At 40.2% G+C, this 27,124-nt stretch overlaps 1 protein-coding gene across 1 annotated transcript in view; it reads right to left on the minus strand.

The window, feature by feature from the left end:
* LOC106931384 (uncharacterized) overlaps positions 1–25,543 on the minus strand; it is a 32,658-nt gene extending 7,115 nt beyond the window's left edge. The window contains exons 1-7 of the mRNA XM_015009483.2: positions 25,418–25,543; positions 23,744–23,894; positions 22,892–22,963; positions 22,732–22,808; positions 22,146–22,246; positions 19,345–19,461; positions 16,615–16,689 (exon numbers count right to left, since the gene is read on the minus strand). Coding sequence (XP_014864969.2) covers positions 16,615–16,689; positions 19,345–19,461; positions 22,146–22,246; positions 22,732–22,808; positions 22,892–22,963; positions 23,744–23,894; positions 25,418–25,477 — 653 coding nt within the window. The 5' untranslated portion in view covers positions 25,478–25,543. The remainder of the gene's footprint in view (positions 1–16,614; positions 16,690–19,344; positions 19,462–22,145; positions 22,247–22,731; positions 22,809–22,891; positions 22,964–23,743; positions 23,895–25,417) is intronic.
* Between the last annotated feature and the right edge of the window lie 1,581 nt (positions 25,544–27,124).

The raw sequence follows: 27,124 nt of genomic DNA on the forward strand, positions 1-27,124 counted from the left end.
AGGGGCCCTTTTTTTTTTTCCTTTTCTTTTTTTTTTCTCCTCCCCACAGGAGCGAGGAGGCAATATCTAAATTAATAAAGTGATGAAATGAGTTTGTGCCGTGGACTTTCTGCTGTTTGACTTTCCCATCTGGATTAGTGCAGGCTGAATGGACGCTCTGTTACTTTTGTTACAACTACGCAATTCACTGTCGGAATTTGGCCCCGTAGCGATAAGGCCCCCCCGTCTTCCTCTCTTCTTCCTCCTCTTCCTCCTCCTCATTACCATCTCATTCCATATGCAGGGCCTCTGTTACCTGAGAGCGTGCTCACGCACAAAACACCAACCATTACACACGAGTTTGCCAACTATTACATCGAGCGTGGAACATTTAAACACCAGGCTCCACTGTTACGTCAAAACATCGGGGTTTTATGTTCTCTTATTGGACCCACACAGTGTGGCCCTTCTTATTATTTATGGAATATAACAATGTCGTGTGACTCAGATCAACGTTTAGATGCTTCAAAAAGCATTAAATTATTCAGATTCAGTCCCAATTAATCGGCAATTAATTTTACAGCGAGTCGCAATAAAAACAAAAAAACAAAAAGCAACACGCCAACAAATAACACTGAATGAAGTTCCACCAAAAATAGGAAACTTGTTGATCAAAAACTCAAAGTGCTGGTAAGACCAACAGGTGAATTATTATATTATAAATACATAATACTCAAAATTTGAAATCTCTCTCTTAAAGAGACAGAAACACCCAGTGGAATCAGGGCTGAAACTAATGATTATTTTAGCAATCAAATATTCTTTCAATTATTGTGACTATTAATCAATTAATAGGATAATTGATTAATAATTGCACATTCTGCGGACTTTTTGTTAACTACCTAAACCTTTTCTTAAACAATATTAGATACATTAAAAGATGCAAGTAAACAAATGATGAAATTATTTTTTTCCATAAGAAACTAAAGCTAAAGCTTTATCATTTGTAGCAAAGGATGTTTAGCAGATATTTTTGTACAGTTTTAGCTTAATTAAGAATTTAAGAAGGTGTACTCCAGTTGATAATTATTTGATTACTAAATTAGTTGCCGATCACTTCAACAATTGATTCAATACAATTAATCTGATTCATCTTTTCATCCCTAAATGCAATAAAGCATGATTTTGATTTTCCAAATAATGGTATATCTTTATTAACTCACGTCTTCACTGCTATTTATATTTAGTGCAGCTTGTTGTGACAAACACTGTGAACCAAAAACCAAAACATTGGATGTAAAAATCACATATTTTGGGGCCAAAAGGAGAGCTTGCAACTAGGCCTATAAGAAAATGTGCCGTTTTAACTTCTTCTTTAACATCTTATTTTAGAACAAAACATCTCCATATGTCTAAATATTATGTTTTTAAATCAAATCTAAAAATTAACAGCTTTCTCCAAGCGTTTCTTCTGCATATTATACCACAATTATTAACCATATAATAATCGTGGAATAATGCCTGAATGGATTATGTGTCAAAAAGTGAGACTTTCAGCTGCTTCTGTTCACTAATGCTATGTTTTTCCAAAATGACTCATGGCTTTCTAACACAACTGTCTCTGTGTCACAGTTTGAAGAAAACAAAAATCTCTTTTCCAGACAACTAACATTATAAGCTCATATTCCAGATGGAGACTTTATTATTACTGCTTTCACCTTGTATGGATAAAGCGGGGCAATGATGCCGGATTTTTTTTTATGCATATAGGAAATTACTTAACTTTTGACAGTATTCTGTGCTGATTTATTCTTCCTTTCTTTCCTTCATACATTTTACACATTGATGAAGCTCAGACATGGAAATGAACACAATTATGAGCAACAAGCCTGAAAAGTGCAAAAAAGAAAAGAATGAAAAAAAAAAAGGAAAATGGATGTCCTTTAAAAACACACCTGTTATAAACTGTAAACATATATTGTTAATCCTTCAAACCGGGACTCAAACACTCATTATGTTATTGGTGCAGAGTTGATTTTCTGGTCTAAGCAGCTGAAAAACAGAGCAGCATGGTGTCACCTTGTGAACCAGCCCCATCTCCACTGATTTGTTGTACAACTACTGGGTACCTCATTATTTATTTTTAACATCACATGCGAGACGGGGGGAAAAACAGGGTAAGTTGCTGCTCTTCTACTGAATAAATACACTGTTAAATTAATACATAAATAAAATCGGGAGTGGATGTTGTTTGTACTTTTATAAAAAGCTGAACCGAATTATACAGTCATGTTGGGATTATGTTGTTATGAAACTGCATCTGATACTGTCCTGGGGAATGATGCAGAAGAAAGGAAAGCAAGCAGCGATGGCGTTCTGTAAAAACTAACACCTTTGTTTACATACACAGCACCTTGGTAGAGACGCGCAAGGAGGCATGAATAAATTCATGTTTTTCTGCAGAAGCATAATCTCACACTGGAAAACATGCACGCATTTATTACTAAGCAACCGTGTCTAACAGAATGACCAGAGCCCCACTTATTGGCATCTTTAACAATTACCATAAGATACATGTAACTGCTGTTTTCTAGGTTATACCTTACTACTTAAGTCTAGATCAACCTTTAAATTATCAGACCGTGACTTCCTGTTTCACAGGAGCATAAACATGATGTGACGTAAAACAGCCACTTCTTTTAGCCATTTTTTGAATTTGGAAAAATAAAGATAATTTAGTATTTATATGAGGCAGACATGTGCTGAGTTTCATTTAGGAAATGGCTACTTTAATATTACAGATGCACCAATCTGATATTTATATCTGTATTGATCCGATAGTGAAAAAAAATTCTGGATCTGGTATCAATGACAATACGTCTGACTCACAAAGGCGGATCTATGAAGTCTAATTCTATGCTTTGTGCTCTGAGTGACATCATGCTTTATTGTTTATTTTACATTTTATGTTTGTTGCAGTTTATTTTTTACATATGGGACCAAGGTAGTCAACCTGTTGTTTTTGTCAATTTCAGTTTCTTTATTATTTATTATGGTGAAAAATTAATTTTCCAATGAATTCAGCTTAATTAGCTCTTTCCAGATCCCTTTAGGTCAAATCCACCTGGCTGCACTCCCATCTCTCACACTCAGACAACGATCGGCCGGGAATGTGAGAAGATGCAATCAAACTCACAACCTTCTGATTGCCATCTGAGCCACAGCTGCCCCGGTGCAGAGAACAGTTCCAATTATTATACTTTCGGATTCCTAATCGCTACGACTTCAGCCTCCACCACCTTCACACAGTCAGACGTAAAGCTGCCACTTCAGAAACAACCCAGTCGATTCTAATCAGGCTCCTTTTTTTGCAGGAGCAGGGCTGCAAAAGTTCAAACTGTTACGCTGAGAGCGAACACAAGGTGTCACTCTTGCGCCGCGGCAGACGCCGTCCCCTCCTCTGAACTCTTCCACTTGGCATCGATGCTATAGATTACAGGAGGGTGAACACACGGAGGCCGGAGCGGGCCTGCTTCATTAGCGGAGCGTCAGAGCAACAGCTACGCTTTACGCCGCTTCTAATTACAATCAGTTGCCTTTCCCGACTCATCTGGGAGCCTCAGGATGACGGGGAGGCAGGACGGGGTGGAAGCTGATTCTGTTTTGTTTTTTAAACAATGTACTTATTGAGTTTTTGCATATAAAACATACATTCAAACCAACATTAAACACCTCCCACTCCCAGTGAACACGCAGGGTATGAAATAGAATAAAATGCTGCTAAAAAATATTAAGTAAAAAATAAATAAATAATGAAAGATGCTGTATAAATACACAGATAAATATACAGGTAAATAAAATAACGTTTCAATCATTCAATTCTAATGTCTAGATAAAGTAACAATATCTTATTAAGGAGTATTAATATGAATTAATATTAATCTTAATAGGTGCTGTTCTTTTATTCCATTCCACTCATTTGTTTAAGATTGTACTTTCAAAAATGACCAAAGCAGAGTTTCTACCAGGGTATGCACCGATCTATTTTTTTGTCTGATACCGATACTGATATCTGAGGTTTAATATTACCTGATACTGATCCAATTAAGCCAGAAATACGTGTCTGACAGAAAAGTACATCTGAGGATTATCGCTGCCAATAGTGGTTAAACTACCCAGGCATTTACACAGCATTTTGATTTTTCATTAATAGTATAAGTGGAATGTGCTGCATGCCGTAACCAGGTGTAAATAATTTTGCAGCCGAATAAAGAGCAGATCACTTTTTCCACGCGCCACTTTGCAACAGGAAAACTAACTAAAATGTTTAAATGTCAATATGTAACAATCTTTCTATCTAATATCTATAGATCTAACTAAAAGTAACAGTTGTGTCCGTCTGTCTTTTTGGGAGGGTAACACAGAGTGCCACACACACATATGCATCATACGTTAGTGTTTATGTGAAGCTGACAGGGTGTGTGTGTTTCTGAGCAGATTTTGATGAGAATATTAACGAGGCAGATTAATGAATGAGCTGCAAAGTGTCACTTTTAATCCAGACTCATAAGTCGGTCATAATTGCAGCCAGACGCAGACAGCTGTGAGGCTTCGTCACCTGATGGGATTCCTCTGGGTCTGTTTTCAGGTGGACACACAAAAAACCAATGGCTGTTGTCTTTTTCTGTAGTTTTCTCCCTGTCTTTTAAAAAAGACTTCCTTGAACACAGCAGCAGCAACATTTATATTTTCTGACATAATGAACTCATTTTAAGACAGACAGCTTTCGGCTCCCTCTCCTCCTCTCAGGCTGATAGCCGCCACTTCTTGTTTCAACATGAATAATTAACGATTGATTACAGAAAGATTACAGAAAGTACAAATGATTTAACAATCTAACACACAGCCGCCTCTTCTTCTTAAATATTAACCTCGACACAGCTCAAGTTTTCTTTTGAGGACTGGATCTCATGGGAATAAACTCATCTTATCAATTCTTCAAGATTTGAGATATGTTTTCATTTTATTCAGTTTGTATTATTTATGAATTATATTGTTAGGGCTAACTGAGTTGTTTTTATGATTTGCTTTGTTTTTTAAATATAATAAAAATATTAATTTTATTTTTACAGTGACTGTTGATGGTATTCTCTCACTTGGATGTCTTATCCTTTAACAGTATTAATCAACTTTTTTTACTTTTTTTTTACAAAAAACATTTGATGCAAGAATGAAAATGTATCTCTACAAAATAATGAAAATGTATAACATATTTAACATAAAATAAGTGACTGAATTATTATTCAGTCTCATTAACCTTTAGCTGCAATCACAGCACTGCAAACATACTTTATTTTTCATGTAAAAACATATTTAAATAAAAATTAATGCAATCACTTATTTTATGTTAAATATTTTATTCAATTTTTATTATTTTGCAGAAATCAATTTTCATTTTGACATTGAAAAAGAAAATCTGTCAAAAGAGCCACATTTTACTGACTGTGACTGATTTGTAAAAGCAACAAAAAGAGTAAAAATATCCAAGGTGGTGTGAATACTTTTTATAGAAACGGTCTGCCTAGAAATTCAAATTGTCCAAAATCAACCAAAAAAAAAATCAAATCAATCAAAATGTAACGGCTAACACCGAAAGCAACGAGCTGATGAGGAAACCTTCAAGTGGAGCTCTTGTGAAAATTGAGCTGCTCTAAACACAGTGAGGTTCCATTAAAACAGCCAATCAGCAATCATTAAAATCTGAGGACTGTTCCATTAGAGAAGAGTATTCCCTGCTGCTTCTGCTCTCTGAACAAAGAACTGTTGCCATGGCGCTCATTAGTTTTACACTCTCGGCACTCGCAGACTGTGGATTAAATGTGGTTATTTACTTTCTGTTAAATACAAAATGAAGACAAGCATCATTTTATTGTTTTGTTTGGGCTTGCAGAGGAAATATTGCAAGGTAAGCAGAGTAGGTGAGGCAAGGTGAGGGATTTGGCTGCCTGATCTAGTTCTTTTAAGTCACAGAAATCATTTATATAAATATAATACTAGTATTACTAATAGTATCTTTAAGTATTAACACTTAATTGTAAAGAAAATAAGCAGCAAAATAGCCAAACTCCCACAGGATGAACTGCAACAAATTTGAGTCCTTCCAGTCTGATGAAACCAAACATAGCTTTCTGCACTCCAGGGAAAGAGAGGAAATTTGTCCAAAAAAAACTAACACCTCTCATTGACCTCAACATATCCTCACACTGAAACAGGGTGGTAGCAGCATCATGATATGGGATGCATTTCTTCACCAAGAAGGGAGAAATATGTCAGAAGTGATGGAAAGTTGGACTAACTAAAGCAAAGAGAAATTCCTGAAATAAATTTGCATTCATTGCTAATGAAAGCAAGAAAATGTGATGAATTGTCTGTGGATTTAAAGTTTGGTTTGCTTGGTTTTCATGGTTTTAGATTACTAAACTGGCTTTCTGCCTATTCATGACCTTTTAAATAATCCTTGATTAAATCAACCTGTCCAGAGGCTGCAGATGGAAATTGACTTTTTTTTTCTTTAACCTTGTAGCATGCAGCTCTTCTTTTAAGGGTTGATACAATGTTGTACATTGTCTCTGCGCAACTAAATAATAATAATGTGATGTCTTCAAACCCCCCGAAACAAAGAAGTGGACCCTTCAGCAGAAAATACCTACACACCCCTGTCCCAGGAGACGGTGGCGATTCGTTCTGCAGATTGTAGCAGGACTGGCTTTAGGAGCGAGCCTTCGTTAACGAGCTGCTCTTTGATGTGGAAATCCTCCGATCCCAGAGCAGAGCTCAGGTGCTGTCCTGCTCCTTTAACCCAACGTACCAAATGCTGTCAGACTTTTGACAGCTAATAAACGCTGAGATGGAGAACTCCACGCCTTCAGCAGGAAAAGAAAGAGTTGTTGTGAAATGTATTTTGCTCCCCGAATGGAAATAAAGCAGAGATGATAGTGTTTTTTTTCTCTCCCCCCAAAAACTAAATGTAAGTCTTTGCTTCATTTCATCTCTGCATTGCTTCTGCACGGAGTAATTGGATTGCGGCTGCACTGTCATGTACTCGTTTAAATGAATGCCTATTAATCAGAGGATAATTGGACACATACCCCTGATAAATGGTGCTGCTCCACTTTGAGTCACGTACAAATTAGGCCATTTTCAGGGATCCATTTCTTATCTGGCTTGACTTGCGCTTACATAAGCCACAAGCTAATAGTGGTCTTTGGATGTGCAACATCCTCATGGGCATAACTCAATTATTACGCCTTTACTGCTTTCCTGGCTGCAGGTTTTTTTATTGTTGGATTTCACGTATATTGAATGTTAGTAAGGAATTCTAGCTGACACTTCCCACTGCAAGACGTCAACGCATGCAAAACACAGAGTTGGGTTTTAAGAAGGAGAACTAAGAATTGATTATTAGAACAGAAGAGGAGCTGTACTTAGCTTAGTTGAAGTGAGGGCAGAGGCGCAAAAAGTGGGTATGAGGGGGGGGGGGAGGGGGCGCCGATTTATGTTTTCGCATCCACCTGAATAATGTGTAGTTGCGCCACTGCCGCTACATGTAGTTTAATTAGAAACATGCTCGGACGTGTTCGGACTTATCCGCTCCCCTGCAGCCTCCGGCTCGTCTCGCCCGCTCTGTCAGGCCAGAGCGGCTCGTTAAGCCGAGAGAGAACCACCGTTTCCCGCTGGTTTTCGGCAACGAGTTAAAAGCAAAAATAAGACAATATCTAGTGTTAATGATTGCTAATTTTATTATTATTTTTACTATTAATTACAAAAACATTTATTTAAAGTTGGTGCTGAAAGTTATTCAGCACTAAGTTAGTGTTTAAGTTAAGTTTTGCTTATAAATTAAATTATATGTGTCATTTTATTTTATTAAGTGCTATATTTATTTTTTAGGAACATAAAATTACTCTGAACATTTGAAATTTCTGGCTAATTACAAGTTATTTGCAGTGGAGACAGCTATAAGATTGAATTCAGTCATTCTTATTTGTGATTTTCTCTTTTCTGTTAAATTTTGTAATTTTACATCTAGGATCTTCAGGAGAATTGACCGAAACCCAAAGTCCTTGTTCTCAACGAAGACCTTCTGTATGGCCAAGAACATGAGTCTGCTCCCTCATGGCATTGAAGCTCAGAAGAATAGCTAACATGTTTTCATGCTTTTTAGTTACTGCAACATTTTAACACTAAAATGTTGCAGTAACAACATTTTAATACATATATATATTTATTTTTTGGTTTTTATGTTGTTTCCTCATTTAACCAAAAATTATTTGTTACCTTTCAACTGATGCTTTTAATTTGAAAGGATTTTTAAAGGGACAAGGTGATCTACACAAACTTCTGACAATAACTTACAATTAACTGTTTTGGACATAATGCAGAGAGTAAGAGAGCGTTCGAGTCACAGTTAAAGGGAGATAACTAAGGAATAGTCCAACTAAGGTCTAAACAATTAATTAGTTAGCGCTTGGTTGATGAGGGAACAAGGTGAGTGTTTTGATGAGAGTATTGTATAAATTGAGCATAATGTTTATGTTTTGACATGAAATAGTGTTAATTGATTAACTGTCGAACAGTTGGAATATGTTTTGGTTAATTTGTAATATAGCAATATTAATTAAATACATGTATTGTAAGTTTAATGTTATTACGTAAAGTAAGGTTTATAGGTTAAGGTAAAAGGTTAGAACCACAAAGAGTTACTAATGGTATTTTATTTGTATGTTTGTAGCTCTTACTGTATGTTCATGTACAAAGGCTGTTTAATAAACAAACGTGAACCATCAGTTTGAGAGATCATCCTTTCAACCGGGATGCTACACTATATGCTTTTGAAACAACTAACTTATGTTTTGTAACTTTTGTAAATGAAATCTGCTGGCTCTATATATGTATCACATGGAAATAAAAGAAGCTTTAAATTTAGATTGTTTTTAGTCTTGTTTTTATTTAGTGAAATTTAATATGAATAAATTTTTTGTTTTTTACCCAACTATAGTGGTATAATAATCCTTGTGTTGAGCTATGAGTTTCAACCCAATTTTGGGTCAATTTAACCAAATTAAACAAGTCAATTTAACCCAACCTTTGGTTAGTTGCCATAACCCAATGTGCTGGGTCAAATCATCAACCCAACCCAGTTGAGTTAAAACAACCCAGAGTTGGTCGGTTCATATTTGACCCAGCGCTGGGATACGAATTGGGTTATTTTTAAACCCAGTAGTTCCTACTGTGTGTGTGTGTATGTATATATATATATATATATATATATATATATATATATATATATATATATATATATATATATATATATATATATATATGGGAGGGGAGGGGAGGGATATATATATATCCCTCCCCTCCCACACACACATTAGGTTTGTTTGTTCGTATTTCCACCCCAATTTAACTTCCGTCCCCCCAGAACTCAATGGTACGCAAGACCCCCCCACCCTCTTCGCCCCTTCGCACTTCCAATGGCACGCTAGTCAACCCTCAACGTCTCTCCGTCGCCCTTCCATCTTCGCTTCCCCCGACCCCCCCACCCCCTCTAACGATACATCCGCCCCCCACAGTCCGCATCCCCACCTTCTCTCCTTCTTCAAACCCCTTCTAACTATACTCTAGCCCCTCCAGTCCACCACCGTTCCCTCGTCCCCCTATTCTCGCTCTTCGGTAGGCTCTACCCACCTCGCTCTGACTGTAACAGCGGATGACTAAACGTTTCAGGTATTCTCAGACCCAAAACTTGGAAGCACTCTAAAGGCCATAATGATCCACTCCCATGAGTTGTGAAGTTCTCCTGAAGAAACGCATCCAGTCTTGACACTTCTGACAATGAGTCTCTTCGTTGGTGACAAAAAATCCTGGAAACACCGTGAGGCATGAGGACTCTGAGGCTGGTCCTGACCCGGAGACAGGTCCTAACTCGGAGGCAGGACCTAACTTGGAGGCAGGACCTAACTCGGACACAGGTCCTGACCCAGAGGCAGGTCCTATCTCAGAGGCAGATCCTGACTCGGAGGCAGGACCTAACTCTGAGGCAGGTCCTGACCCAGAGGTAGGTCCTGACCCGGAGGCAGGTCCTGTCTTGGAGGCAGGTCCTGTCTTGGAGGCAGGTCCTAACCAGGAGGCAGGTCCTAACCAGGAGGCAGGGCCTGTCTCGGAGGCAAGTCCTGTCTTGGAGGCAGGTCCTAACCAGGAGGCAGGTCCTGTCTCAGAGGCAGGTCCTGTCTCGGAGGCAGGTCCTGTCTCGGAGGCAGGTCCTGTCTCGGAGGCAGGTCCTGTTTTGGAGGCAGGTCCTGTCCAGTAGGCAGGTCCTTACTCTGAGGTAGGTCCTGACGCTGCCGTCCGTCCGTCCCCCCAGCACTCAACGGTACATTAGACCCCCCCCGCACCCTATTCGCCCCCTCGCACTTCTAATGGTACACTAGTCAACCCTCAACATCTCTCCTTCGCCCCCTCCTTCTACGTCCCCCAGAGTCCGCCCCCACCACCTTCTCTCCTTCTTCGTCGAACCCCTTCTAACTATACTCTAGCCCCCCCAGTCCGCCACCGTTCCCTGAGCCCCCCATCCTGACTCTTCAGTAGGCTCTACCCACCTTGCTCTGACTGTAACAGCGGATGACTAAACGTTTCAGGTATTCTCAGACCCAAAACTTGGAAGCACTCTAAAGGCCATAATGATCCACTCCCGTGAGTTGTGATGTTCTCCTGAAGAAACGCATCCAGTCTTGACACTTCTGACAATGAGTCTCTTCGTTGGTGACAAAAAATCCTGGAAACACCGTTAGGCATGAGGACTCGGAGGCTGGTCCTGTATCGGAGGTCTGTCCTGATATGGAGGCTGTTCCTGACTCAGAAGCAGGTCCTGTCTCACAGGTCTGTCCTGACCCGGAGGCAGGTTCTGACTCTGAGGTAGGTCCTGACTCGGAGGCAGGTCCTGTCTCGTAGGCAGGTCCTAGCGCGGAGGCAGGTCCTGACCCGGAGGCAGATCCTGACTCGTAGGCAGGTCCTTACTCAGAGGTAGGTCCTGACCCGGAGGCAGGTCCTGACCCAGAGGCAGGTCCTGACCCGGAGACAGGTCCTGACCGGGAGGCAGGTCCTGATTCGGAGGCAGGTCCTGATTCAGAGGCAGGTTCTGACTCGGCGGCAGGTCCTGACTCTGAGGCAGGTCCGGACTCGGAGGAAGGTCCTGACTCTGAGGCAGGTCCTGACTCGTTGGCAGGTCCTGACTCGGAGGCAGGTCCTGAATCGGAAGCAGGTCCTGACTCGGAGGCAGGTCCTGACTCAGAGGCAGGTCCTGAATCTGAGGCAGGTCCTGACTCGGAAACAGGTCCTGACTCTGAGGCAGGTCCTGACTCGTTGGCAGGTCCTGACTCGGAGGCAGGTCCTGAATCGGAAGCAGGTCCTGACTCGGAGGCAGGTCCTGACTCGGAAGCAGGTCCTCTCTCAGAGGCAGGTCCTGTCTCGGAAGCAGGTCCTGACTCAGAGGCAGGTCCTGTCTCGGAAGCAGGTCCTGACTCGGAAGCAGGTCCTGACTCGGAAGCAGGTCCTGACTCGGAAGCAGGTCCCGACTCAGAAGCAGGTCCTGACTCGGAAGCAGGTCCCGACTCAGAAGCAGGTCCTGACTCGGAGACAGGTCCCGTCTCTGAGGCAGGTCCTGACGAGGAGGCAGGTTCTGTCTCATGGGCAGGTCCTGAATCGGAAGCAGGTCCTGACTCGGAGGCAGGTCCTGACTCGGAAGCAGGTCCTGACTCAGAGCCAGGTCTTGTCTCGGAAGCAGGTCCTGACTCGGAGGCAGGTCCTGACTCGGAAACAGGTCCTGACTCAGAAGCAGGTACTGTCTCGGAGGCAGGTCCTGTCTCGTTGGCAGGTCCTGACTCAGAGGCAGGTCCTGACTCGGAAGCAGGTCCTGACTCGGAAGCAGGTCCTGACTCGGAGCCAGGTCTTGTCTCGGAAGCAGGTCCTGACTCGGAGGCAGGTCCTGACTCAGAAGCAGGTACTGTCTCGGAGGCGGGTCCTGTCTCGTTGGCAGGTCCTGTCTCGTTGGCAGGTCCTGACTCGGAATCAGGTCCTGACTCGGAATCAGGTCCTGACTCGGAGGCAAGTCCTGTCTCGGAGGCAGGTCCTGACTCGGAGGCAGGTCCTGACTCGGAGGCAGGTCCTGACTCGGAAGCAGGTCCTGACTCGGAGGCAGGTCCTGTCTCGTTGGCAGGTCCTGGCTTGAAAGCAGGTCCTGGCTCGAAAGCAGGTCCTGACTCGGAGGCAGGTCCTGTCTCGGAGGCAGGTCCTGACTCGGAGACAAATCTGACCACTGAGTGAACCAACTTGAGATGCCCAAAGGGTTCTTGCATCTCCTCTGTGTCCGAAGCGTCTCCACAACAGGCAGCCTTCTTGATGATTTTCCATGTCTTCTGAAGGAAGCTATCTTGGAGAATGACTTTTCGCGGCCGTGCCAGGTTCCTTCTGAAGCTCTCCAGCACCTTGTACATAACTACCGGGTTGTCACTTTTTATCATCTTGAACAACAACTCTCGAACCACATCTTCATTGCCCCAGAGAAGTTGTAAGATGTCTCGGCAGAGTTTTCGTTCCATATCCTCAAAAAAGACGAAATCAATGTCTTTTACTTCCTCCCAGATTTTCGGAGCAAGCTTTTTATGTACCGGTTCGGTGTGCTTCATTTGGTAACCTCCATAACTAGATCTGAAACTGGACTTATAAATCAATCTCCAAAGAATCGTTTCCACCATGACTCTCCTTTCATCTTCGGTTCCACGTCTGAAACCCATCTTGTTCGCTTCCTTCAAAAACTCTTCAGGATCCATCCCTGCCTTAGTAAACTCGTCACTCAGGCAGTTGTCATCCGAGTACAAGTCCTCATTAGGAAAAAACGTCTTTCTGATCTTACTTTTCGTAGACTTAAACCTTTTCTTTGGAGGAACAGGATGCTCCAGGTGACGCTTGAATTTTTCCACAATTACGTCATGTCCTTCTGGGTAATCCAGCAGTGCAATTAAATGCAGTCCAGAGGCAAAGTGGAATGCATCTCTCGCAGTACTCTGGAAAATCCGTTCACTTAGCTCTTCCGATACCTCCGAGAGTACGTCCACGTTTATTTCTCCAGTTTTTCTCAAAAGCAGAGTCAAAATCTTGCTGTGCTGTTCCTCAAATGTCTGTCGTACCAGATGCAGAGTTGGATCATCTGCCGCCTTTTCGATCACTGCCCACAGAAGTTCACTGAGAAATTTTTTCTTCTTGTAATCTGGACTTCTTTGTCCAGGATGAACTCTGTTGGACAATGTTTTTTTTACTTTTGTCCAAAATGAGACCTGAGGCCTCACATCCATTTCTCTCTGCGGGCTTTCGTCAGTCATCTTTTCTGAGCTGAACTAAAACTTCCAAATGAATTGTGTGTTGACTGACTTGTTAACTGATTTGTGTCGACTGATCAGAGAATTAACTGATCAGTTGGTTATGTCATGGACTCTATGACATCACAAAGTCATCCTTAGAAGGGCCTCATGACACAGACATCATTTGAAGTCATGCTGATGACATCATTGTCAGCAGCATGGCAACTGTTGCTAGGGCTAATAATAGCACGCAGTGAGCATGCCCTATGAAAAAAATAGAACCTGTGGGCACTAAATGCATTATTCCCACAAGTCTGCGCAGTGATCTGCGCAGCTTCGCCGGAACAGGAGGGGCCAGGGAACCATTGGCTTTGGGCCAACGGGTAGGGCACTTTACTGCCTTACCCATTTCTGTCATTTGGGTTTCATCTCCCAACAGGCATAGGGCAAGTGTCAGTGGAACCGCTACATCCAACCAGTTACTCAGCAAGTCCACCGCTTTAACCCAGAAGGGTTTAACCACCTTTCTATTCCCATATTCAGTGTAAAAAAGTTCCTACTTTTCATCTGCTCCCCGGCGCAGGAATCTGCTGCGAATGAACGGTAGATGCTCCGCTCGGTTTGGTCGCAGTCACGAGGTCATATTTATAGTTTTTTCTTCATATTTTACAAAGTGATTGTCTGTCACCTGGTCATCCAGGCAAAGTCGTGAAAACTTATATTTTCTCATGGTGACTCACTAGTCTCAAACGTTAGGCGCTTCCAACACTACGCATGCGCACAGCAGATCAGACAGCGAAAACAATCGAGTCTGTTAACATCAGCTCAGGTCCTGGGAGTAGATATAATTTTTAATACAGATCTTACAGTTAAAGCAACTTAAAACAAAAAGTCAGCATCAATGTAAAATTCTAAATATATTGAAGCGGTCATGAAATGTTTATTGAAAAATTAACTACCAAGTCAAATTCTATTAGTTACCTTTTACTACCTTTTACTGGCCTTAATTTGAGCTAATTTAACTTACTACCTTTTACTACCGCGTGGAAACCCTGTTACATGAGGCAAGAAGCTTCTGGCCCACTGTAACAATTTATAAACCATTAACTAACTAAAGTTTTACCACCGATGTAACTTCAAAACAGGTCAGTTTTTGCCTTCTCCAACATTCATAGCGATTAAGATGAAGTTTTTTATCAAAGACCTGTGTGTTCACCAGTTAGACTCTCACACCTAGCGCAGCATCACAGTAGTGTGATGACAAATGTGACACAATACTGTCTCATGTTTTGTAGTAGCAGAGGCGCAAAAAGTGGGTATGCAGCGTATGCAACGCATAGGGGTGCAGCACCAGAGGGGGCGCCAAAACCCCGTCTGGAGGGGGCGACGCACGTCGCTCCTTCACCCTGACGTTCCTTCCCTGGGGGGGGGGCGCGCCGATTTATGTTTTCGCATCCACCTGAATAATGTGTAGTTGCGCCACTGAGTGAGGGGCTAGCCTTTTTAGAGTGACACTGACTTTTTTTTTTCTCATAAGTCACAGTTATATCTGTAAATTTGAATATTTTTTTCATTTGTTTTACTTTTGTGTGACCAAGTTGTTGAGTGGCTGGCTAAATAAAGGAGATAAAAAAGACAAGGGTGTTTAAGAGCCATGGTAGATTGAAAAAAAGAAAGAAGTACATTTTCGCCATAAACCTCAGAAATGTTCTAGAAAAATAAAACAAGGAAAGTTGAAAAAGTTGATCATTTGCCGGAGGAAAACTCTGAAACTTTAACATCTCAGACATTAACTTGAAAATTTCTGACTTTGAATACTCAAAGTTTGCTAGAAAAAAAAAAGTCTGATTATTCTCAGAAACTGTCTAGAAAAAACATGGAAAATTCTGAGTTCCAAAAGTTGAAAATTTGACTTTTGAAAGTAGGACATTTCCAAGTTTTTTTCTAGAATATCTCTGAGAATAATCTCAAAATTTCAGAGTTTTCTTTTTTTCGTAGCAAATGCTCGACTTTTCTACAATTCGTCAAATATCCTGGTCAATAATCTCTCCAGTAAAAAGATGCATGTTTACCTACTTTTAGAATCAAATTTCTTAATCATTATTATGTGCGCAAACAAGGAATTTCACACAAAGTCTAAAGAGTTTGTGTCCAGGATCTGTGGGGTCTGCTGAGATGTTAGCTGTCCATATTCCCTGGATTTATATAAGTCCTGGATGAAGGGAAGGTCAGTCCTGATGGTTTGTTTCAGTTGGGACCAGTCCTGTTTTGTGGATGAGCCAAGCCATCAGGCTATATTTAAATTGAATGTAGAGAACTCAGTAAATAATCATTTAGGAGTCATTTTAATGGGCTGCACATCACCAAGAGAAATTGTCAAACACATAACGCTACTTTACAAACCCTTTCCCATTTGCCGTGAGCTAACAGCGTGAAGAATGTGCAAGCACTTCAACGCAGACCTGATAAGACACTTCAACATTTTCAAATGAAGGAACCTGCCTGTGCGAGATAACCATCTGCCGAGGGGTTTTCAGGCTGAACATCTGACAACAGAGAAAATCCTCAACAATGCGTTTTCTTAAACGTGTTTATCAGGCGCCCCGTTGATGCTAGGCTGTCAGTGAAATCTAAAAGCTCTCGACCGTTTGTTAAATTATACACTCGGAGCAAAAATCTGGAGTGGCGTTGTATCGCTTAACAGCCACACAGGACAGGCTGTGCTTGTTCCCGATCAGAAAGGCACCAAGTGTTGCGTAGCTGGCATTTCAGTCAACAGTTCCTCCTCTGCGATTTCATGTATGATAATTACAGAATAATGGAATATGTGCTGCGACAATGACTACCACTTGACATGAATCGTGCTACGCAGATTAAAGCAGTGTTATTACACTTTCCGTAACCCGGTCCCAACAACACTTTGTCCTCTCCCGATCCTTCTACTCGTCTGTTTCAGGCCAGCAGACTACAGCCGGCTAATGTGCTTCCTTGGCCTCCAATTAATCACGTTAATGAGCCCCACCCAGCGATTTGAAACATAGCATCACTTTTGTGTGTTGCCTTTAATTTTAAACCTTTTGCTTTTTTACCGTAGCCCCCTGGACTTTGTGTCTTCTTCATCTCAGTTCCTTCTCTTCTTCCTAATATCTACTTCCAAGCTCCTTCACCCCTCGACCTCTTTCTCCTCTCGCAGACGAAGAGTCTCCGATGAACTCACCAGTACTCCTTCCATTGGTCCTCTTCAAAGATGTCCTCTGGGATGGGATCTATCAGCACCAGGTCTGACACCTGCCTGAGGACAATAATGACACACACACACACACACACACACACACACACACACACACACACACACACACACACACACACACACACACAAGTAGACTCGGATGAGGTAAGACTTTAACTAGGCTCCACCACTTTACGCTGTAATGAGTGTGAAATAGATGGCGCCGTCCCCGCTGCCATGCTGCAGATTTGTCATTTTATGGCAGCCATGTACTCTGAGGTAATATTTCCATTTGGAAAGGTTTTCATCAACAAACCCCCATAGCGTTCTCTTTCTTTCTCTCTCTCTCTCTCTCTCTCTCTCTGAATGACAGACACATTGTGCCAAATAAAGCTCTAAATCTTTCATCCTGGTGTGGAGAAGTTGATGTGTTAATCACCGAGTTGTCGGTGAGTTGACTGAATTATGCCAGATGATAGGAAGTGGTGTTGGAACATCTTTAGCTCAAAATCTAAATCTGACCAGGTCAGTAAAGCAAGCAGATGTTTTTTTAGAAGAATATATATATATTTTTAGACATACACTGGATTTGAGAGTATCTTCAGTGACAAATATTAGACATTTTCAACATCAGAAGCAGAGTTTCAAGATTTTGGGAATTTGCACAGTTGCTATTTTTTAATAGGGAATCAATGGATATAATAATCCTAAAATATAAATTATTAAAGGATGTCCACAAACGAAGACTTGAAATTTGGGGAAACACAAAATTTATCAAAATCTTGACTGAAACAATCAGTTTTTGTACTTATGGTTTAGTATATCTATCCAAGAGTTGTACTGCCATATGCAGAAATACACCACTTGTTCAGAAACAACCAATCAGACCCAGGAGGAGGGTTTTAGCGCTGTCAATCATTTTTATGTACACGCTGCTCAATTCAAATTCAAAAATACTATATTAAACCCAAAGAAAAATTAAATGTTGTTGTAAGTCAAAGTAATTCAAAATTTGTCAGTTATTATAGATGGTGATGGCTGCAAGCAGGAAAAATCTGTAACTGTCTGTAAGTATTTTGCTTTCCCAAAGGCAAAACTACATTTCTACCTTAACTACACTGACAACATTGAGGTGAATTAAAGTAAAATTTTATTATTCCACTAATCTACATTGTTATCAATGGTAAAACACACCCTGCCCTTTCTCTCTGCTACGCTACAGCTAGTTCCCCACACCGGAGCCTGTTGTGAATGCTAAACCCAGTTAGCATGGCCTCCGATGATGGCAGATAAACAGTTTTGCTGGAATGGTAAGTTGTGTCTTCACAATTAGAACATTGAGCAGCATGTACATGAGCCTGATGACATGATCCTGACTCTGGTTGTTTCTGGGTAGGAGAATTGACATGGTGTGTTTTACATACAAAATTGTGAAGAAGTATCTTAAATCTGAAAGTGCAACAACATCCAGATTCGGTGGCTTCAAATTGACCCAGCAACGCCTGACAGCTTCACAATTTTATAGACAGTTTTTTTTTCTGAAAGTGGATCCTTGACAGGAAAATTGTTACGACAGTGATATCTCTGACAGCCTTCAACCGGTGGGGATGCACAAAGTTCTGACATGGTGCAGGAAATATCTCAAGCAGAGAAGTCAACAAAACAAGAGTTGAGACAATATGGGATTGTACAGGGTCATACTGCAGGAAGGCTCAATAGAGTTCAAACCTGAAAGTGTTTTAAGCAAGGCAGAAGATCTATATTAAGAACACACAGGAGCAGAGGGAACTTCTCAAACAATTAGTTGGTTCGTGGTTATGGAAAGTTAGTGAATATGGCTTATTTTGTCAGGTTAGTCTTTTATGAACCACTCTGTTGTTGCAGGTCAGTAAATCTAACTCCATAGAAGGTTGTTTTCAAATCAACAGGTTAAATGTAACTGTGATTGTATTACAACAATAATTTTGGATACACCTTCAGATTAGGCTTGCTTGTCAAACTAAAAGTACCTTTTGAAAATAACATCCTTCAAGCAGGTATTAAACATACTTTTCATTAAGCCCACAAATCTGATCTGGAAGAGGCTTTAGAGTAGCGTAGGAGACACGTAACACTAGGCAGCAAATAGTACTTTTTCTTTTTTTTCCACTAATTTTTTCTAACACATGCTTCACCATTTTCTTTAGTGTTTTGTGTCAGTGCAAAATACAGAAAAGGACTTGGTGATGAATTATCTTTTAAGCCAATAAAGGCCTTTTGCAGTGACTTAGCATGCATTTAATTGCAGTGCATTAAAAAAAATAATCTGAAAACAATGGAAATTGGCTCCACAAAAACTGGAGCTCCAAAGGCTGCAAAACCCAACACTGGTGCCACTGCCAAAAGTTTAGAAAGTGACCAGAAATCATCAGCTATTGTTGCAGACCGACTGAAAGTCTTTCCGATTGTTCTCATAACATGGAAGGATTACAGTTTACTGGGAAAAGCTAAACGCATCTAATACAATTAATTTGTTTGGAGGTTACATAAAGAGAACTACAATCCCCATCCATCTTCATTAACCTTGTTTGATGCAGAGGCTTTCCTCTCCCCACGCTGAAACATCCCCGTGGCAGTGAGCTGCCACCTTCCCAACCACAAAACCCAGAATACACTTTTTGCTAGAAAACTATCTGACTTCTTCAGCGAAAACATTTGATTCCATGCCGGAAGACTTACGCATCATGAATGTGACTGTAGAACCGGCTGTTGAGCGCTCCGAGCTCTGAGCCAACGAGCATGAAGGGGGTGGCTATCCCCGCAGCCTGCAGCAGTCGGTGCAGATCATCCACCATCCTGCAACACAAAGCGCTCATCAATCTATGTGGGAAAATCAGGGCGAGCTGCAAACTGGGTCAGGAAGGTTTATACGGACTCAAGGTTACCAGAATGAAAGATGGACAAGCCAATAACCTACATCAAAGTAGGTTTAAGACATCATCATTACTAGGAAAAATACTAAAATTGCCTTAATTTGCTATTATAAGCCAGCTGGGCTTGAAGAGGTTTCACATGTGTCAAAGGGTTGAAGAAGTCAACACACAATTTTGGTTTTTGAAGATTTAATTTTTGGAAAAATTGTAATAAATTTTTCCATCAATGCTCTCCTTGGGTTTCCATAGTTCAGAGTGATGTCAGCACACCCAAGACCACCATCTGGTTTGATAACTGTGTTTTACAGCTTCTGCTTATTTGGACTCTACAGGGGAACATCAGGGCCATGTTAGGATTTATATATGTTTAAATCCTAACATGAATAAAGTCACAATATTACAAGAACACCGACATAGTAAAGCGAGAATATAGTTGAACAACAATAAAGTCTAAATAATACAAAATTGAAGTTTTAAAGTGTTAATATTACCAGGTAAAGTCGCAATATTAGCAGAAATGACAGTAATTTTATGAAAACTCCATGAAAAAAGATAAAAAATTAAAAGGAAGAATGTTGAACGTCTTGTAATGTTCTACTTTGTCATTGGCTTTACAGATAATGAATTACTTAATGTTTTGTGGTTTTTAAAGCGGTGGGGCCACCTGAGGGTGGTGGGCGGGGCCACCTGAGGGTGGTGGGTGGGGCCTCGGAAAGCTGGAGCGAAGATGAGGAAAAATATTTAAAAATAATAATAAAATTAAAAATAACAAATTGAATCCAGTAGATGTTCAAACCATAAATTTTAAATTGCATTTAAAAAACTCTTATCTACTTTTCAAGCATTATTACAAAATATAAGTTAAAATAATTTATTGAAATGTTATTTGCCATGCTTGTCCTCAAGTTAGCATACCCAGGCCCTGCTGTGTAAGACACTGCTGCAAAAAAAACTTTCTAAAAGTCAATATTTCTTTACATATTTTGTAGCTTTGCCTGTGGGCTTGCAAAAGGGATCCCAGACCAGAAGCTAATGCTGTTTGTTTCATGTCGTTTTTGTGATTACAATGTGAGAAAGTGTGCGGATGTGAATACTGTTGCACAGAACTGAATCTGTGTGTTTCTTCTTCTCTGTTGTACGACACTGATTCTTCCCAGCACATAACAAGTGTAAATACAATGAACCACTCTGAGATGAAGAGAGGAACTGGGAATTAAATTATTAATGTGATTGTTTTGCTTGACAGGATTCTAACAAGCAGCAGTTTGGAGTGCTGATTGATCACAGTCTTTCAGCCTGCAACGCTAAACGTTCTTTGGTTTTGGCAGCTAAAAGACAAATATTGCTGCAGAATCCCTCTGTGTTTAATATTTGATCATAAACTGAAAACGGCGGCATGCCATGCTTTGAGCCTCAGAGGAACAAAGCGTCAGAGTTTCCTCTGTCATCTCGACGTGAGCTGCTGCTCCACACATTAACTCTCTGGAACCGGTTGTGTCTTCCTGAAGGTCTCCCGCATTACGACTGAGGTTTATTCTGCTCTAGAAGAATTTCGCAGTTCCCTCAGAAAGTTTTTTTTCTGATCTTTCAGACCTCAACTTGACCTCCTGGAAAGGAAGCTGATATGAAAAGATGTCCAACTTTAAACTAGGAGCAACATGGAGTCATCGAGCCTCCAAATTGTCAGTTTTGCACAAAAACTGAACCAAAAGTTTCTAAAAATAATGCTAAAATTATTACATATTTTATACTTTATCAACTGCAAACCAGGGAAATTTAACACTACATAACGTTCTCAAAACATTGTTTTAATTAAAGTTGATTCGTTTGGAGTCACTCTGGGGGATTTCTGGTCAATTCTTCTTTGCTAAATTACATTAATTCAGCCACATGGAAGAGTTTTCAAACACAAAGACTTGTTTAAGGCCAAGCTGCAGCATTTCAGTTTCATTTCAATCAAATCTTAAAACCAGACTTTGACAAGGACATTAGAAAACCTTCATTTTTTCCTGAGTCATTCAGACAGGGTCTTTGCTTGTACTGTTTAAGCATTCGTGATCCCATAAATTACTGCAACCTGTCCACTTTGGCCTCGTCAGTTAACAGAATATTTTTCCTAAAGTCTTGGGGATCATCACGATGCTTTCGCAAGATGAATTCTTTTTCGGTCACCAGTGGTTTTAGCTTTGGACCTCTCCCACTGATGCCAACTGTGTTGGTTGATCATGAACACTGACCTTAAGTGATGCCAGTGTTGCCTACAGTTCTTCAGTTGTTGTTTTGTGACCTTCTAGATGAGTTGTCAATGCCTTTATGGAGTAATATTAGTAGGCTGGCCACTCCTGGGAAAATTCACCACTCATGCATGGTTTTTTTTTTCCTCTCATTTGTGACTTTTTCCATCTCTTGCCCAGTGGTCGTTGGGGGAGACATTTTGACATTAAAATTAGTTTTATTATCTGAAATATTTATATTTCCACAGGAACAACTATTTATGTCCCACCTGACCCAAACGGTCCAAATTAGAGGAAATCAAACTGTAAATGTTCCTGAGAACATTTCGACTTCACCTAGGGAACCATTGCCAACTGGACGTAACATACTCACCGTCCGGTTGTGGACGCCCCCCAGACTTTCTCCGTCCCGGTCGTTTCGTTCTGCATGAGCCGCTTGCTGAACCCCAGTCCCATCCTGTCATATGTACAAACCTAATGGAACAAACAAACAGGACCAGCCCTGAAAGTTTTGCTTGGTTTTAATATACAAGACGCTCCCAACAGAAATCTTCCTTAACAACCAAGATGCTCTGTAATGATCTTGACACAGTGGCCAGTGCTGCTCTGCATCTCACTGCTGTTCTACTTTAGTTGTTTCTGTGTAACTACACTCCTCCCAACAAGCCAGTGACCTAATTTGGGTCACAGTTTCAGACAAACAACATGGGGCAGGCTGTCAGCCTGAGCGCTGCCGAGCTGAGTGTTGCCGAGCAAAAAGGAACTGACAGAGCGACTGCGAGGACCGTCTCTGCATGACCCTGACAGCAGCAAACAACATGGCCACAAGAGCAAAGAGATCACTATTTGGCTCAGTGCTAGCTTCTACTCTGTGAATCCTTTCTTTCCTGAGTGTTGTGTGTAATTTACTTGTTTTAGTTTTTTTATTTTCACACATCGTAAACATGACGATTTGTCACCTTTGTCAGGGAGGAAAGTTTCTCCTGCACATGGATCCAGACGTCTGAGGACATTCCTGTTGGTGCATCCAGTATAACTAATAGACACAAGACTAGTTAGCGTTCGGTTAAACTAAGCAATCAATCAACACAGAGAATGATATACGAGACAATTTATTACCGGCTGGTTTTCCTCGTCCTTTGCACAAAAGATGCAACTTTTGACCCAAACCGACATCAACCATCTGCCCGTCTGGAAGTACAAAGCAAAATAAATCAAACTTTATTAGGCTTTAAAGAACTCTTTTCACCTTCTCAAGAATTTAATAAACCTGCACAGCTGGAGAAACACTGGTAGAGCTTAAAACCAAAACGTGCTTTACAGTGCAGAATATTACGGTAAGTGTGGGTACTAGCTAAAAATGTCTATGCTTACCATTAGCAACTTGAATTTCAGGATGAAGGTAATTTTTCAAGATGGCCACCATTTATAAACCTTTTAAACCACTTAAGGTAATAAAATGTTACATATTTTGTTGACTTCCATGAACTTTATGTCACATTATTTGTTTTTGACCTTGGTCATCCTATTCATCTGAAGCCAAACATGAAACTTTTTGCAAGTCCCACACCAGTCGTCTTTCAGTGGGTGTATTTGTATTATTATGAAAATGATCTCAAAATGGCAATATTATCGTTTATCACAATAATTTGTAGAACAGTTTGTCGTCCGGAAAAATTTGTAATCATGACAGACCTAATTTCTATGGTTCAGAATATGTAGAATATGATTTGACACCAAACCCATTCGTCTGATTGGTAATTTGAGTGCAAAAATTTGATTTTCCTTGAGAGCCATGGTGGACACTTTGAGAATCGGCCGCCATCTTTAATTTTTGAGTGGCTGACCCTTTTTTTTTATTAAATGCAAGCCCCTAGGAACATCTGTATCAAATTAGATTCTTGTATCTGTGTGAAATATTCAATTATCTCCTGCACTATTAATATGAATTCGGAAACAGAATCGGTATACCTTTTGGCAAGAGCATCTGTCCTTCTCTTTGCAGAGATGCATAGTTGAGGAACGGAGGAATGATCACGATCAGCAGTAAGTACTTTCCGAAGTTGATGAGGATGGAGCTGTAGGACTGCCTGGCTGAGGCGTCAGCTGGCCGCTCCGCTCTCTGTTCCCGACCACAAAATGATGGAAAAAGGGGAGACGACAAGATTTGGAGAAGACAGTGTTTCAGAAATCACAAAATGTGATTTTAAGAATCTGGAGAAGAACATTTCACTTTTCTCAATCTACAGTGGTCCTGATTCCAAAAAGCATTCTTTTGAATCACTCAAAAGGGAAAAGCTCCTTTGGAGTGATTTCTCCAAAAGAAAAGAATCCTCTTGCCTTCTTGTTAACCTAATAGGCGAATAGTACAAACAAAAAACTTAAAAACATATTTTTATTTTAGCATTCTAATGTTAAAAGTAGCCAGTTGGGGCATCTTCACAGTGCTTAAAAATATTACTTACTTTTAAAGACCAGCATGTCAAACTCACCCTAATGTCACAGCCACAATGTCTGATAAATTATTCAAAAAAGCTGTAAATGTATAATTTTTATTTTTAGTGACCAACTGCACAATTTGTTTGTTGAAAACTTTTTGTAACATGTTTTATGGGACTAGTTAGAAGTATAAATGGAGACCACTAAACAGTGATTAAATAAAAAACAAAAAAATAAACAGAGGAAAATATTGAACCTCATCGTGGGAACAGAATAGACTTTTAGAACAATTTTTCTTAAGAATGGAAAAAAAAGCTGTACGTTATCTCTAATTTCCACAAATATCAACACTACATAGAAGAAAATGGATCCATCATTGTTTTACTTTATTTAAAATAATGGGAACAAAATGGCAGTTCTGTAAAATGACAACAAATGACCTGTAGTAGCCTTTAAGTTGTCTTTGTTAAAACATTGAAGTGTGATTTAAATGGAATGAGGACAAGTATGGCTGGGTTGTAAAGCCATACTTTACAACCCAGTAAAGTATGGGTTGTACTTTACTGTACAACCCAGTAAAGTACTGGGTTGTACCCAGGTTGTACCTGCATTTATACAGTATATAAATGCAGTATATACTGCATTTATATACTGCAGTATATAAATGCAGTATACTGCATTTATATACTGTATAAATGCAGTATACTGCATTTATACAGTATACTGTATAAATGCAGTATACTGGTCTGCATTTAGCAGACCAGTATACTAAATGCACAAGTCATCATGTAATTATCCTAAGCTGTAGTTAGGATCATCAGATCCTTTCCGTGGAAATTAAATTTTGTAAAAACAGGCTATTCTCTGGTGATTCTCGAAAACGAATGTTTTGTCAGTTAAAAGATTTATTCACACTTTTCCATCCGCCTGTGTCGCACAACTACGTCGTTATGTTTACCATGATATTTGTTCTCCTCTCTGTCTCTCTCCCTCTCTACAAATGAAAATAAACATTCACATTGAATATCACTGCAGCTTGCCTTTAAAAAGAATAAACAAGAAAATATCAAGAAACTTCGCGGGATAGATATATTATAACAATGTTTGAATGTGTTAATTTGGCTCCTGAAAGCAACGAGCCAATGAAAACTGACTGGACTGTCATGCGTTCAGTCATGCGCTACATGACCGCTAACAATGGGCTACCTTTTTATTAGCGTTGACGGGGTCACTGCTTCCTGCCTGATGTTCTGGTTTCCGACGCATTTTGAAAAGAACCTCGCAAAAAGTCCATGCAACATCAAAATGAATGAAACCCAATGACTTCCTGTAGAAACTACGGGGGCCGGCGAGGGACAATCTTTATGCTAAACCAGTTACATTAACTCATAACACCAGCGTAATAATAATAATAATAATAATAATAATAATAATAATAATAATAATAATAATAATAATAATAATAATAATAATAATAATAATAATAATACTGCTGCAAATACTACTACTACTACTACTACTACTACTACTATTATTATTATTAGTAGTAGTAGTAGCAGTAGTAGAAGTAGTAGTAGTAATAGTAGTTGTAGTAGTAGTATGTACTGATATAAATTATCATACAATAAAAACATTTATTTTATTCCATTTTCCGGGCAAGACTACACTACCCAGCAGCAGTACCTTTACTGGCCTGCAGGAGTCATTGTATCCCACAAATCCACTCTTGAATTTGCCTCACTACAGTGTCCGGCACACACCAGCATCAAAGGCAAAAGGATTAATCACCGTTGTTTTTGTTCTCTTCTTTTCAAAAGAGTTTTTAATCCAAATAAAAAATAAAGGTTGATGAAATGAACAAATAAAATATGCAAATACAGTGTCATCATACAACAAAATAGGTTAGATTAGTCTTAAACAGAGCGTGTTTACTGTCTGGCGGTTTTGCTCTTCTGAGAGCTTTACAAGCAATCAAGCCCTCAACAAATATAATAACCTGCTGATTGTGAGCAGGACAGCTGGGTTCACATTAAGCAACTTATGCAAATACATCTCTTTTTTCTCACAGTCATGTACAGTCATATGGTAAGACACTAAAAATGTTGTTTTTATTGATGCGAATCAGGTAATATGTAAATAATTTTTGAACCCAGAAAGATCAGATCAAGTAAACTATTGCAAAAAAAATAAAGTAAAAAATCCTGTTTGCAGTTCACAGACATGTTTCATGATTGAGCATGAATCCTTTGCAAGTGGGCACAAAGTTTTAGTCAATAGATGTGCTACATCAACAGACACATACCTCAACTGAAATAAAATGTGATTTTATAGTGCACTTACCCTTGGAGGCTGAATACTGTGCACATCACTTTTCTGATTTTTAGTTAAATAAATACATTAAAAAACATATTTTTTTCTTTATGCTTCACAATAATGACATAACATCTCACTAAAATACATTGAAATGTATTGTTGTTGCATTGAGAAATGTAGGTGAAAAAAACAAAACAGATTCAGACTGTGTGAAATATTTGCAAGATAACATGGGAAACCACAACACCAGACGGCCCCTTGCCATTTTTCCTGAAGAGGAAAAAGCCAAACCTGTTTATTTAGCAGGTGACTTTAGCCATGCAGGGGATTCATTGCGGTAATTAAAAAGCTCGGCTGGATGATGATGAATGTCAGCTATTTGTGTAGTGTCAGGCTGCCTGTGTGCGCGCGCTGTTTGTGTGTCGGGGTATCTATGGTTGATTAAAGGTAATGACGCAGAGCCATCACAGCCTCTTGCTTCTGTTCCGGCTCCACATAATTAGAACTGAGAGAAGGATGGTCTCATCACAGAACTGTTGCTTGGCTCTGCTGTGCGTTATTGTGAGGCAGCGGCCTGGCTGCTCGCCTCTGTGTGGCCCA

Source organism: Poecilia mexicana, unplaced genomic scaffold (assembly GCF_051168715.1).
Source record: "Poecilia mexicana isolate PSO_F unplaced genomic scaffold, ASM5116871v1 scaffold_16, whole genome shotgun sequence".
NCBI classification, from domain to species: Eukaryota; Metazoa; Chordata; class Actinopteri; order Cyprinodontiformes; family Poeciliidae; genus Poecilia; species Poecilia mexicana.